Below are 11,787 nucleotides of genomic sequence, written 5' to 3'. Positions count from 1 at the left end.
AGACACCATGCTCATGCTCTGCATGAAAACCAGGGGATCAGGAACCCCAGCATCTCTGGTGCACCAACCTCCACCCCAACCCTGAGGGATTTCCAGTCCCAGGCCCCATCCTGCTGCATTTCCTTTAACATTATCCAGGCAGCAAAATCCAGCCACATCCAAAAGCCCACTCCCTGGTGCTTTCCTGTTAAAAAATGGCTGTTTCAAGAGCATGGGTGCTCCCCAGGATGGCAGGGAGGTGCCAGGCATGCAGCTGCCCTGGGAAAGCCATCCATTGCAGCACAAAGCTGGCCAGGAGCAGGAACAGGGGCTGGCCGTGGTTCTGAGCAGTACCTGGTAGTAGTTGCTGAGCCCATATCGGCAGCTCTGCTGTTGGGCACAGGCAGTGAAGTTCCAGCCGAAGCTGCAGGCCAGCCCCTCACAGCCCGGCGAGCCCACGGCCACGCTGTCATTGAGGCTGCCTGAGGCATCTCGGACCACACAGGCACCTGGGGGGACACACAGGGCTAGAGCAGGGCTGGCGCCTCTCCACGGTTTCAGTTAGCCCAGCCCCACATCCCATTGCCTGTGACAACTCCCAAGTCCCTGCCATGGGGCTTTGAGCAATGCCAGGAGCTCCACTGCCCACCCAGGATGACTTTGCCCCACGTGGGGGTAGGAACAAGGTCTGGCACCTGTGGCACTCACACTGGGATATCAATGCCAGTGTCCACAGCTTGCTCCTGGCTCCTACACACCTGATTCCTCCCAGGCAACCTATTTTGGGTAGGGGCCAGCCCACCCACCCAGCCCCCTCACCCACTGCACCTGAGGATGTGCTGCTTACCAATGGTAGCAGAAAGCACCAGGTAGGACATCGTGGTCCAGAAGATGGCCATCAAGGTGCCCTTGGGGATGGCCACGGCAGGATCCTGCCCAAAGGAGTTGCAGAGATATGTAAGACAGCTTTCCAGCAGCTAATGTAGGCAGCTTATTTGTGGCTGCTGTACCAGAGGAATTTTTAATTCACTGTATCACAAAGCCACAGAGCATCTCCTGGCTGAGCCCAAAGTTTGCATAAGAAATAAAACAAAGTCTAATGGTTGGATCAAAATGAAAGCCCCAGGGAAAAAAGGGCTTGAGCCCTGAGAAACACTGGCTCAGGCGGCAAGAATCACAACCCACCTTCAGGTCACCTGAAATGTTGGCCCCAGCCAGGATGCCAGTTGCGGATGGGAAGAAAATGGAAAACAAGCCAAAGAAGGAGCCCTCAGGTCCACGCCAGTTGGGCACAAAGTTCTGAGCAAAGATATCAGCTGGGGAGGAAGCAGAGAAGCATTTGAGGCCTCTTGGGTACTTTTTTCCTGGCTAAAGCACCTCAGCACTGGCTGGGTGCTCTCCTCAAACTGCAGCAAAGAGCCAGGCTCCAAAGATGCACTTGGACCTGCTGAGTGCAACCCCAGCTTGTGGTGGACCCACCTCGGTAGCTGAAGAAGCCCTTTGCTTGCTTCTCAGCAGTGGCTGGGATCACTGTCCCCACCAGGTAGTTAATGAAGGAAACCAGGATGACCAGGAAGAACAGTATCTGTGCCTGCCAGACCAGAAAGAGCCAGCTGAAGGATTGGGCATTGGAGCACAGAAAGAGTGAAGAATGCATTAGGAGAAACCCATGCCCATTTTTGGGGAGCTACAGGCATCCTCTGCTCCTCAGATGCCCGGTGGCCAGCAGGGACAGCTCTTGTCAGCCCGGGAGAAAAATGTGAGCAGGAGTGAGGGTTACCTTGGCCTCCCATTCCATGCCAGCCAGGGAGATGCCCAGCAGCACCGTCACAGTGACGACCCCAATGATTCGGATGTCATTGGTGGGGTCCACGATGAGGGAATTGTGCTCCTGAGGAAAGGGAACTGTTCACAACATGGAAATAACCCTCTTCCTTACCAAACCACTGGTTTTTTTGTGAGTTATAGCAGCCACTGTTTAATTATCAGTGGTCCAATGATAATGCAAATATTGACAATCAACACAGGTTGTGCAAGGAGAAGGTGGGGATGGAGGGGTAGGGGGAGCATTGGGACCCAGAGGACACAGAGCTGCTGTCTTACCTGCAGCAGGTCCCGAACAGTTTCAGCAAAGCCCACTGTGTGCATGGCCACAGCCACAGCATTTGCAAAGGCAAAGATCAGCCCGATGGAGCCACCCAGCTCCGGCCCCAAGCTCCGCGAGATGAGGAAGTAGGTGCCTCCTGAGACAGGGAACACCCCATGGCATTACTGCTTCCCCCATGTTTTTGGGGTTCCCCCACACCTCACAGCCCATGCCAGGAGCTCACATCCATGGGGCAGCCCCAGGATAAAGAGACCCCTGGAGCGGCCGGGAGGGAACACACTACCTGACTTCACTTTGCCATTGGTGGATATGGCAGAGATGGACAAGCCGGTTATGGTGGTCACTGTCACAGACATGAGGATGATGAGCCATGTCAGGGCTGCAGGGAAAGGACATTGCTTCACTGCTGTACCCCCCAGCCTTTCCTAGGAGTCCCACCACCCCCCAGGTGTCTGGGTGATGATGGCCCAGTGCCACTGTCCAGCCCACAGTGAACCGCAGCACCCACCGATTCCTGCCTGGGCGGTGATCCAGGGCAAGCGCAAGTAGAGGATAACTCCCCAAATGTTCAGCATGCAGCGGATCTGAGGGGGACAGAGGGGACCTGGCCATCAGGGCATTGACACCTGGGAATGGCCAAACCACGCCAGCTCTGCTGCTCCTCAGAGAAAACCACCCCACCGAGGAGGGGAGGAAACTGCTCAAAGCACATGTCCTTGCAAAAATATAGACATTGGGGAAAAATGCAAGGGTAAAATGCTTACAAGTTAGAAGAGTAGGAGAATGCTCATGGGGGATAGGTCACACTCACCATGACGCCCTTCACCCATCCAAAGCGGACGGGTTCTGGCTCAGAGTCTCTGCCTGGCTCCCCTTCTGCCTCCTCCAGCCCAGCCTCTGGCAGGCCATTGCTGTGCTGCAGGTCCGACACCGGCGTGCGAAGGTGGCTCGGGTCAGGCTGTGGGATGAGGGGAAGGCAGGTGAGGGTGGACTTCAGGCAGCTGTCCCTGGAGGCAATGCTCTGGTTGAGCACACAGCTGGAAACAGCTGGATTCTCTGGCTTCTCTCAGGGCCTTCTTAGGGATGTACAGTCAGCAGAGCAGCAGTTATGGCACCAAGAAGCAGGAGACAGAGTGACCCACCACAGACACTTCACAGGGACCAGCAGCATGGCCAGGGGATGCCAGAGATGCTATGGGTACAGCCAAGCCCCCTGTTACCTTGAGGATGGAGTGCAGGTCAGCCAGCGAGGGCCTGCCCTTCTTGGGGTCGCCCACCCCCTTGCTGTTGGCGTAGTGCTCGTAGGCTGGCACCACATCCACCGTGTTGTAGCTGAAGGTCCTGGTGCAGAGGGTGCTGCTGGACAGCTGGGTGGGCTGGACACTGTCGCAGCTGGACCCCTCAGTGGGTGTGTAGAGACCCCGGCCCCCCTCCTCCATGCCCAGGAGGGTGCTGATGGTGAAGCGGCCGCTGCAGTGGGCTGGGGGCAGATCTGGGATGGGCAGCTCGGCCATTGCCCCTGCCCAGCAGCCTGCCAGGTGGGGGACAGGGTGGAGAGAGGCCTGCTGGCTTTATACCCCACAAAACCGGAGCGAGGTGACCGGCACACACCCACCACTGATGCTAATAGAGGAAAGGAATCAGCTTGAACCACCCCGAGCTGGTCAGGAGGAAAAAAATAGCTGGAAGGGATACCAAAACCACCATAATGGGCATCACTGCCTCCCAGCGCTCGATGGGGGCAGCGATAACGGATTTGAGATTAAGTCCCAAGGACAGATCAGCAGAGAAATGCAGTGCTGAGTTTGCCTCCGGCCCCAACCCAGGAACATTCAGTTCACAGGGATTTATTATGGAAAAAGGGAGCAAGACTCCCACGCACCCTCACCCTTCCCTGGGATACTGCCCCAGACCCGTCAGATCTCGTAAATCATCCTGGCTGGTCTCCAAGATGCTGCCTGTGGCATTGAGCTGGGCCGGATGTGGGGAGGGGAACGGTGCCTCGGTGTCTTTATCTCACAGTGAAACCAGGGGGAAGGGGGGAGTGTGACATCAAGGGATCTGAAGGATGCTCCTGCTGGGACTCAGATTCCAGGCTGCTGGAGAAGATAGAGTGCACAGAGTGGTTTAAGTCTGTCTGTGCTTGTCTAGGGCCAGGAGCTGGCAGCTCTCAGTAGCAGGCAGCAGAGATGCCCATGGTCCCACAGCCCCCTTCCCCACCAGACCCAGGGACAGGGTACCACTGAGCCCCCAAGGCTCAGAACCACCCCCAGTCCCATCCCTGAGTTAATACACCACTTAAACCCTTGCTCCCATCACACAAAACAAGAGCTGAAGCTGTGTGGCCGTAACCCCACAGCCACAGGAGGTGAGGACAGGGGGAGGGATGGGTGCTTGTTACACTCCCCAGCCCCTGTCACATGTGCCACCAAAGCAGTTACAGATAAGATCAGCAAAGACAGCAAATAAGGCCAGCAATAAAGTTCGAGGGCAGCCCATTGGAATTTCAGCTCCGTGTGGCTTTGCAAGTTAATGGAAAATTGGGCCTGCCTGCCGTGCTGCCTCTGGCTGTCTTTGCATTCACACACAAATTTTGACCTATTTTTGAGGACTTGCTCCAGCCCTCTTGTTTGTGTGAGGGCAGATGGCCTTGATCACCCAAGCCCTGTGCAGCCGGGGGAAGCTGAGGGCAGCAGCCCGGTCTGCATCCCTGCTCAGCCCTCGCAGCACTGCAGGGCACCTCAGGGCCTGGAGAGCAGGGACAAGGGTGAGGTGGGGTACCAGGAAAGTGCCTCACCCTAGAGCACGTCACACAACAACCTCCACAAAGCGGACACCAGCTTCCTCTCACAACAGATGCACCAGCAGACTCACACCCAGCAGAAGTGGCTTTATTTTAGAACCTCGCTGTTTCATCAAAACCGCTGATTTGCCCAAAGCAGCACAAATGAGTCTCTTCAGTGGGGGGGCCTGTTAAACACAGCACAGTCAGAGATGCTCCGGAAGACACAGGAGGGCTCCAGAGGCGGGCGAGGAGCGAAGCGAGTGGTATGATGCAACCCTGGTGTGGTGAAATAGCCGGATTGTAGGAAGCGCTTGCCGTCGGCCTGATTCACAACACCAGCTGCAGCAACAATACCGGGGCCAGCGGCGGCGCTGGGAGCTGCAGCAGGGAGGGAGCTCTGCAGCCTCCCTCCAGCCCCTCCATTCACATGAAGGGTGCCAAGTTGTTTCTGCAGGGCTTTCCCTCACTTCCAGCCGATCCCCCAGTTTGTTCTGGATATTAAATGCATCAAATGAACCCAAATCGAGTAAAGCAGAGCATGGTACAGTGCATTACACAGCTTCTTTTAAAGACTGCCTAAGTGTTATATTCCAAAAGGCTTTAATGAAGCTTTAATTGACCTGTTTCCATCCCTGTGGAAGAGGGAACCTACCACCCTGAGTAACACAGGACACACAAATGATGCAGGGGCTCAGCACTGCAAACCCACTGTGCAGAGCAGACTCAACTTCTCAGCACCACAGCAAAGGAAGCCTGGGAAAAGAAAAGAGATGGTTATTCAGCCAGCTGCCAGTAACCTTTCCCAGTGGGAACACACAGGTCATCTCCCATCTCTTCCAGACACCACCTCCATCTTTCCAACTTCAAACCCAGAGAGAAAGAGAACAAAAATGCTGGTACAGGGACATGCACAGAGGCAGTATTTGAGTGCTGTACCACCCCAGGGATGTGGAACTGGAATTAACAATATCCTCTTACTTCTTCCAGGCTGGAAGGAAAACATTTTGCTTCTTTGATAGGTTGGGGTGACAAGGGTTAGGAGAGTAACAAAACCAAAAGAAGTTCATTGAATTCACTTTTTCTGAACACAATTCCTTCAGCTCCTGCAAGGAACAAGGTCCAAGCAGTGTCTTAGACACATGCAGTAGTAGTAGGAAACAGTGGTGAATAGAGAAACCACCTCATTTAGCAGGTCTACTCCAGCCAGAGGGTCTGGAGAACATAATGAAAAATCAGATTGAGATGCAGAATCTGCATTCAGCAGGGAAATCCAAGCAAAGGCAGAGGAGTAGGAATGTAGCCCATAGGCAAGTACCCTGACTATGACCAGCTTACTCAGGGGTAATGGTGAAAATACTTAAAAGGATTCATTTTGTTGTGTTGTCTGAACTAGAAAAACCTCACAGAGCCGAGAAGACAAGACCCACTGACACCAGCTTTCTGACAGTGTTTAGGAGGCCATCAAGGCACAGTTCAGCAGTGCCAGTTCCCACAGGAGCTGTCTTCCCTTAGCTCAGTGTAGTTTTTACCAGGTTAACCCTGGGCAGAACTTTTAACTAATTTTTTCCCTACTGGACAGGTAACACAGAGCAGAAGTTTACAGTGAGTATTTCTAGATCTCCCTGCAACTCCCCTGTAAATCCAGACCACCTCACTCAGCCCTTGGTCCCTGGAGGAGGTGCAGCTTTAGGAGCTGCTGTGCTGGAATTGCAGCATGTGTGGATGTTTCAGAACCACACAAACTGTGGGACACAGACCTGGAGACTGCCTGCCTCTGCTGCATCCACACCAGAACAAGATTGTTATACACTCTCACAGCAAACACCTTTTCACTTTTTCCTCCAATCTCCTGCAGCAACACAAGCTTCAGCTGTATTTAACTCAAACCAATGAGTCACCCTTCAGATGCATCTCATCTACCTGGAGGAGCTTTAATACCAGGGATTAGTCTTAAGGTAGGAAAAAGCAGATGGAATTATCCTGAACTTAATTTGTGCTTGCTTTGTGTATAAAAGAGCAGAGCTCCACTGACTTAGAGAAGATTTGTCAGTTTTTACTCAGAATGAATTCAGCTCAGATGAACATTGCTGGCTCTGCTGCACACTGCACTACTCCCTGTTGTAAAAGGAGTGCATGGTGACACCACAGACTATACAAAAAAAAAGGCATGAGTTTAGTGACACCCCAAAAAACCCTTCCAGCACATAAGCTATTTAGAAAAGGCTAAGCTTGTAAATTAGCAAAGTCAGAGTGATGGTGCAAAACCTGAGGGAGCAGAAGCTGATTGTTCTCTCCAGCAGAATAAGCACGAGGTGGAGGGAAAACAGGGACATCTGGAAAACCATGGGGGTGCCTTATTCAGCAAAGCACCAGGATGTGCATCAGCATCTACCTCAAAGCCCTTGGAGTCATCCAGGTCTGCCAGAGCCAGGCTCAGGCACTGAACTGGAACCTGCCACTCTGGGGAACGTGGGAAGATGGATGGGATGTAACATTCACCACCTGCACAAACCTAAGAAGAAATCACAGGGCAATCAACAAGTAATAAATTAACTCCAAATATCTGTGACTCTTTCTGTTACACCCACAATCTCTTATCTTGATGGAAATGGGGCTGGTCTTACCTTTTCAGGGTTAGTCTCAGGACTTGGACTCCCTGGGGTTTATTTCCCATCTGTCCATCACAGAAGGATCATCTTGGATTTTGAAAGCATGAAATAATTCAGTTTCTGATTAGCTTAAAAAGTGACCAAAGGCTGGAATCACAAGCACTGGGCACAAAGAGAGGACACTATATACAGACATCAGCTTTTCCCAACACCCAAGAAGGCTGAGAAGCACCAGAAAGCACCTGCTATAGGCTCCTCAAAGGGCAGATGGAGAAAGGGTACTGTATTGCTTATAGAAGGTCCCCAGGTTCAACACTGGACATCAGAACATGCCAGGGAGGCAGCATGATAGCTCTCCTGAGCAGGGGATGGGTAAGAGCCAGGAGAACAAGGTCCTGAAATGGCAGCACTAAGAGCTGAGCCCCAAAGGACTTCTGTTCCTGCATGAATGGCAGATCAGGGAGAGGGAATTACAGAGGGGAAGGTGGCCTCACCCTTCCCAGACTCCAGCAAATACTGTGCCTCTCTTGCTCAGGTCAGTGGTTGCCTGAGGACAGGTGCAGACTTGCCAGACTCTGTATGGGAGGTGTTTCATGCTGGGAGTAACTCAGGGACAGGGGCTGAGCACCAGCAAGGAAAACACAGGAGCAGAGTCATCCTGCAGGACTGCATCTGGGGCAGCCCTGGCCCCACCACCACTGTCCACAAACAACAGGGAAGGTGCCTGTTCTCTAGGGAATGGGATCACTTCTTACCTGGGATATGCCAAGAAGCATTTCCACACAAATATACCAGAAACATTAACAGGCAATACAGCTTTCCACACTCACCTGCTGACAAGTTTGTTAGGCAATTCCAGCCCACTCCCACTCCCAAGTAACTCCTTGGTAACTCCCCTTTACCTGCAGAGTGTTGTCCAGGTCTCCCTCAGCCTTCAGTTGGGACAGTCCTGGCCATGCTGGAGGAGCTGTACACAATCCCTAGCTCTATCCTCTGAGAGCCCAGCAGCTGGTTTGCTAGTGCCCAGAGACATGGATTGGGGTGGCTGGCAAGCCCTTTGCTTCCTGTCCAAAAGGTGGACAAAACTTATGCTACGTTTCTGGTGAAAAAAGTAATTAGGAAAATTGTCATCATGTCAGTCAGACATTCCTCCATCCCAGTAAACGAAGACATTGCAAAATGGAGATGAATTCTCTCCCATGGTAGCTGGTAACATACAAAGGCTGAAATCAGCCCCTGCATTTTGCTGCCTGGTCTATTTTCCAAATGCCACATGTTCTCATACCCCAGTAACACAAGAGGGTGAGACAGCAGCAGGGGAGCAGCAAGAGTAACCACCAACGTTCCTCCCATTTTTTTCACGATAGGCAGTTATATTAAAACTAAACACTTCTACTGTAACATGCTCCTTGGGCTTTCACTCTCATTTAATTGTAGCTCAAAACACTTAAAGGTAACCATTTTAAAGCCCTTTGCTTTTTTAGGGCTCACATTTCCTGCTAAACTAACAGTAATATCCACCCACACTCAGAACAGCCTCACCTGGGCCTCTCTGGTTCAGCTTCCCCACTTCTGGTGAACTCCACAGGGGCCCACCTGGAATGCAACTGACTAAAATTCACGTGTTGCTCACAAATAACTCTCCTACCAAGAGATACCTGTTTCCAACCCAGCTGTTCCTGCAAAAGCTTCAGCAGAGCTCCAGGGCTGTGAGCCCCTGGCTCAGCACAGGGGGTCTGTGCAGCACACAGAGCAGCAGCTCACACACCACATGAGACAAGGGGACAGACTGATGGCAGCGTGTCACAGGGGGAACTGGGGCATCAGACACATTTTCAACACTTAACATGCATCCAAAACCCCCTAAAGCTTCTCAGCTGTAAGTACATTAAGCAATACATCAAAGTTTTCTTCTCCATTTCCTCTTCTGCTATAAAATTCCTGTTCCTACTGCAGAGCTATGACTTCTTTTTCTGCATAGCCTATTAACTAATTAAGAATAAATTTCTAAATGCAAACCAATTGAAAATAAAATTACTAAAAACATAAAACCACAAGAATCGGTGAAAATTAAAATGTCAAAAACAAATATCAAAACCAAAGAAATTTATTTCTGTCAACAAAAATACAAAGTACAAAATGACACTGGTCCCATGGGCCCTCTGAATGTACTAAAGACAGGCACAGGCTGCTGCACCCCAGCCAAGCTGCTCTGCTAATTCATGAGGATCTCCATTTGCACCAGTCTTGCATTCGTGTCTCCTGATGTTCTGTATGGGATCATCCCAGCAAACATTATCAGTGCCCGAGCCTGAGACTGAAGTTGCTAAAAAAGAGAAAAACAAAGTACAGTTACTTTAGTATTACAAAAATTACAACGATACAATACTCTTCAAACAAACACATGTAATCTTTTTATCTCAGAGCTGCTCTCTAGAAAAGGAGCCTCTGCATTTCAAAGAAAATCCAATTATTCCCTTTTCCAACCATTAAAAGCATGTCAAGTTACCCTTCTGCTTAAAAAATAATCCCATCTCATTTGAAAATACCTAAGAAAAAACATTTTCAGCAATGTGGGGCATTGCTGTAGTGCAGCAATCTTGTAATTTCTGCATGAACTGGGCTTTCCTATGGCAACAGGATTCCTTGCAACCTTGCAAAACATAAAAGTAGATCCTGTTGAAATGCAGCATTAATGTTCTCAAAGCAGAAGCACTAGAAATGAACCAGAGATGCCACACACACCTGGAGATCTCCAGCATCACCCTGCAACATGCCAATCTCCTCAAAGGCTCTTCCTGCCAATAACACAACGAAAGCAGAGGCATCAAGCCCACTCAGACCTTTGCCCAAAGCAACCAAATCCCTTCTTGCACAGCAGAAAACTACAGAACAGCTGAAGGATTTCATGAATAATTTGTTTCACTTGTTAAAACTGTTATTAAAGTAAAAGGAAAGCCATTCCAATAACTGGTAGGAGTCAAGAGAATACAGAAAACCCAAATCTTTGTAGAAAGCTGTTCAGACTGCTTTGATTGCTAACAGGTGTTTCTTCTTAAATATTAAGCATCTCAAAATTACTGCACTGGAAGATCCAACTGTTCAAATCCTGCTTTCACCTACTCCCTTCAGGGAAAACCAAAGGTTTTTAGGTTGCTGTTGGTGTGTGGATGGTAAATCTGATAGCAGGCTTACAAACTGAGAAGTGAAGCCCATTCCATGGTTGGGAACTGTTATAAACACCATTCCTGATGCCTCTTTGGCCTTTTTCAGGGTGATGTTAAACCAGTCTGTTATTCAACAGCCACAGAGAAACTTTGGAGCTGATAATGGAAAAGCTGTGAGAGCTTTCCCTAGACTGACCTAACTGCCAACATCTCCCAGGACAGTTTCCCTCTCAAGCTGTCAGGCACCACCAGCAGACCGGCAACTTGACAAGGTGGCCTGGAAATCACTCATTCTGCTCCAGTCAGTGTCTCCCAGCCTGCTCCCAAATGAGTTAGACAGTGAGGCTGTGTAATTATGTCTGAGCTGCTGCTTTTCAGTGGAGGTCAAAACAGGTGGTAGATGAAAAAAAAAAAAAAAGCTTGTCAAGGTGTCTGACTTTGGAGTTAAAGTATTAAGAGGCAAAAACTCTCACTATGACAAGAAAGGTTGAGGAGGGGTGTGACTGTCCTCTTTACCTTTACACTAGCAATGATACCAGAGCTGGTCTATTTTCAAAAATCAAACCAATACTTTGGGAAGAACAAACAGAGGTTTGCAGAGGTTAAGAGCAGCCTGGAGGTCTAGATGTTCTATTGGCTGTAATTACTTAATGAACATTACAGTTACTTGCAATTTTAAATAAGACCATAGATAATTAAAAAAACATTATTTCCATTCCATTCATGACCTAATTTTGCCAAGATAATGCCTTTGGGCTGCTCCAGAGAGTTCACCACCCCTGACTGGGGTGAAGAGCCTGTGACATTGCTGTCATGCACTCACAGCATCTGGGTCAGGGCTGTCACCACAGCCATGGTTTCCAGGACTGCAGGCTGGGCTCCCTGCAGTCTCTGCCTGAAATCTGACAAAATGGATCAGGCCAAGTGGGACAGGACTTTGTTCCCTTATTCCCAAAACTAATTAATTATATACATAAAAGAAAAAATACCTAAAACACAGCTTGGGTGATTTCATTCTGAAATAAACACAGTGCAGAAATACCAGCTCTGGCCCCAGACCTGATCTTTTCTAGTCCACCTCCAAAGTGGGACAGGAGATGTTTTGCAGAGAGCATTACTGGGTTCAGGGGGGCTCCAGCA

General features: G+C 50.2%; 2 protein-coding genes across 4 annotated transcripts in view; both read right to left on the bottom strand.

The window, feature by feature from the left end:
- Positions 1 to 4,252, bottom strand: part of SLC12A3 (solute carrier family 12 member 3) — a 9,218-nt gene extending 4,966 nt beyond the window's left edge. Inside the window, 11 exon segments of the mRNA XM_031058418.1 lie at positions 3 to 18; positions 334 to 488; positions 827 to 911; positions 1,165 to 1,295; positions 1,459 to 1,570; positions 1,760 to 1,870; positions 2,083 to 2,222; positions 2,370 to 2,465; positions 2,595 to 2,670; positions 2,898 to 3,044; positions 3,307 to 4,252. Coding sequence (XP_030914278.1) covers positions 3 to 18; positions 334 to 488; positions 827 to 911; positions 1,165 to 1,295; positions 1,459 to 1,570; positions 1,760 to 1,870; positions 2,083 to 2,222; positions 2,370 to 2,465; positions 2,595 to 2,670; positions 2,898 to 3,044; positions 3,307 to 3,600 — 1,363 coding nt within the window. The 5' untranslated portion in view covers positions 3,601 to 4,252.
- Positions 4,253 to 9,569: 5,317 nt separating this feature from the next.
- The window catches only part of NUP93 (nucleoporin 93), a 75,763-nt gene continuing 73,545 nt past the window's right edge, over positions 9,570 to 11,787 (bottom strand). For 2 of the 3 annotated variants that reach the window (XM_031058469.1, XM_031058470.1), the window contains one exon: positions 9,696 to 9,806. In XM_031058469.1, coding sequence (XP_030914329.1) covers positions 9,696 to 9,806 — 111 coding nt within the window. Of the gene's footprint in view, positions 9,807 to 11,787 lie in introns of all 3 variants that reach the window. The other variant, XM_005422738.3, reaches the window with a different exon arrangement.

The sequence above is a fragment of the Geospiza fortis genome, unplaced genomic scaffold, assembly GCF_000277835.1.
Source record: "Geospiza fortis unplaced genomic scaffold, GeoFor_1.0 scaffold97, whole genome shotgun sequence".
NCBI lineage: Eukaryota > Metazoa > Chordata > Aves > Passeriformes > Thraupidae > Geospiza > Geospiza fortis.
Note: the sequence above shows the minus strand (reverse complement) of the source record. Positions and strands in the feature narration are given on the sequence as shown.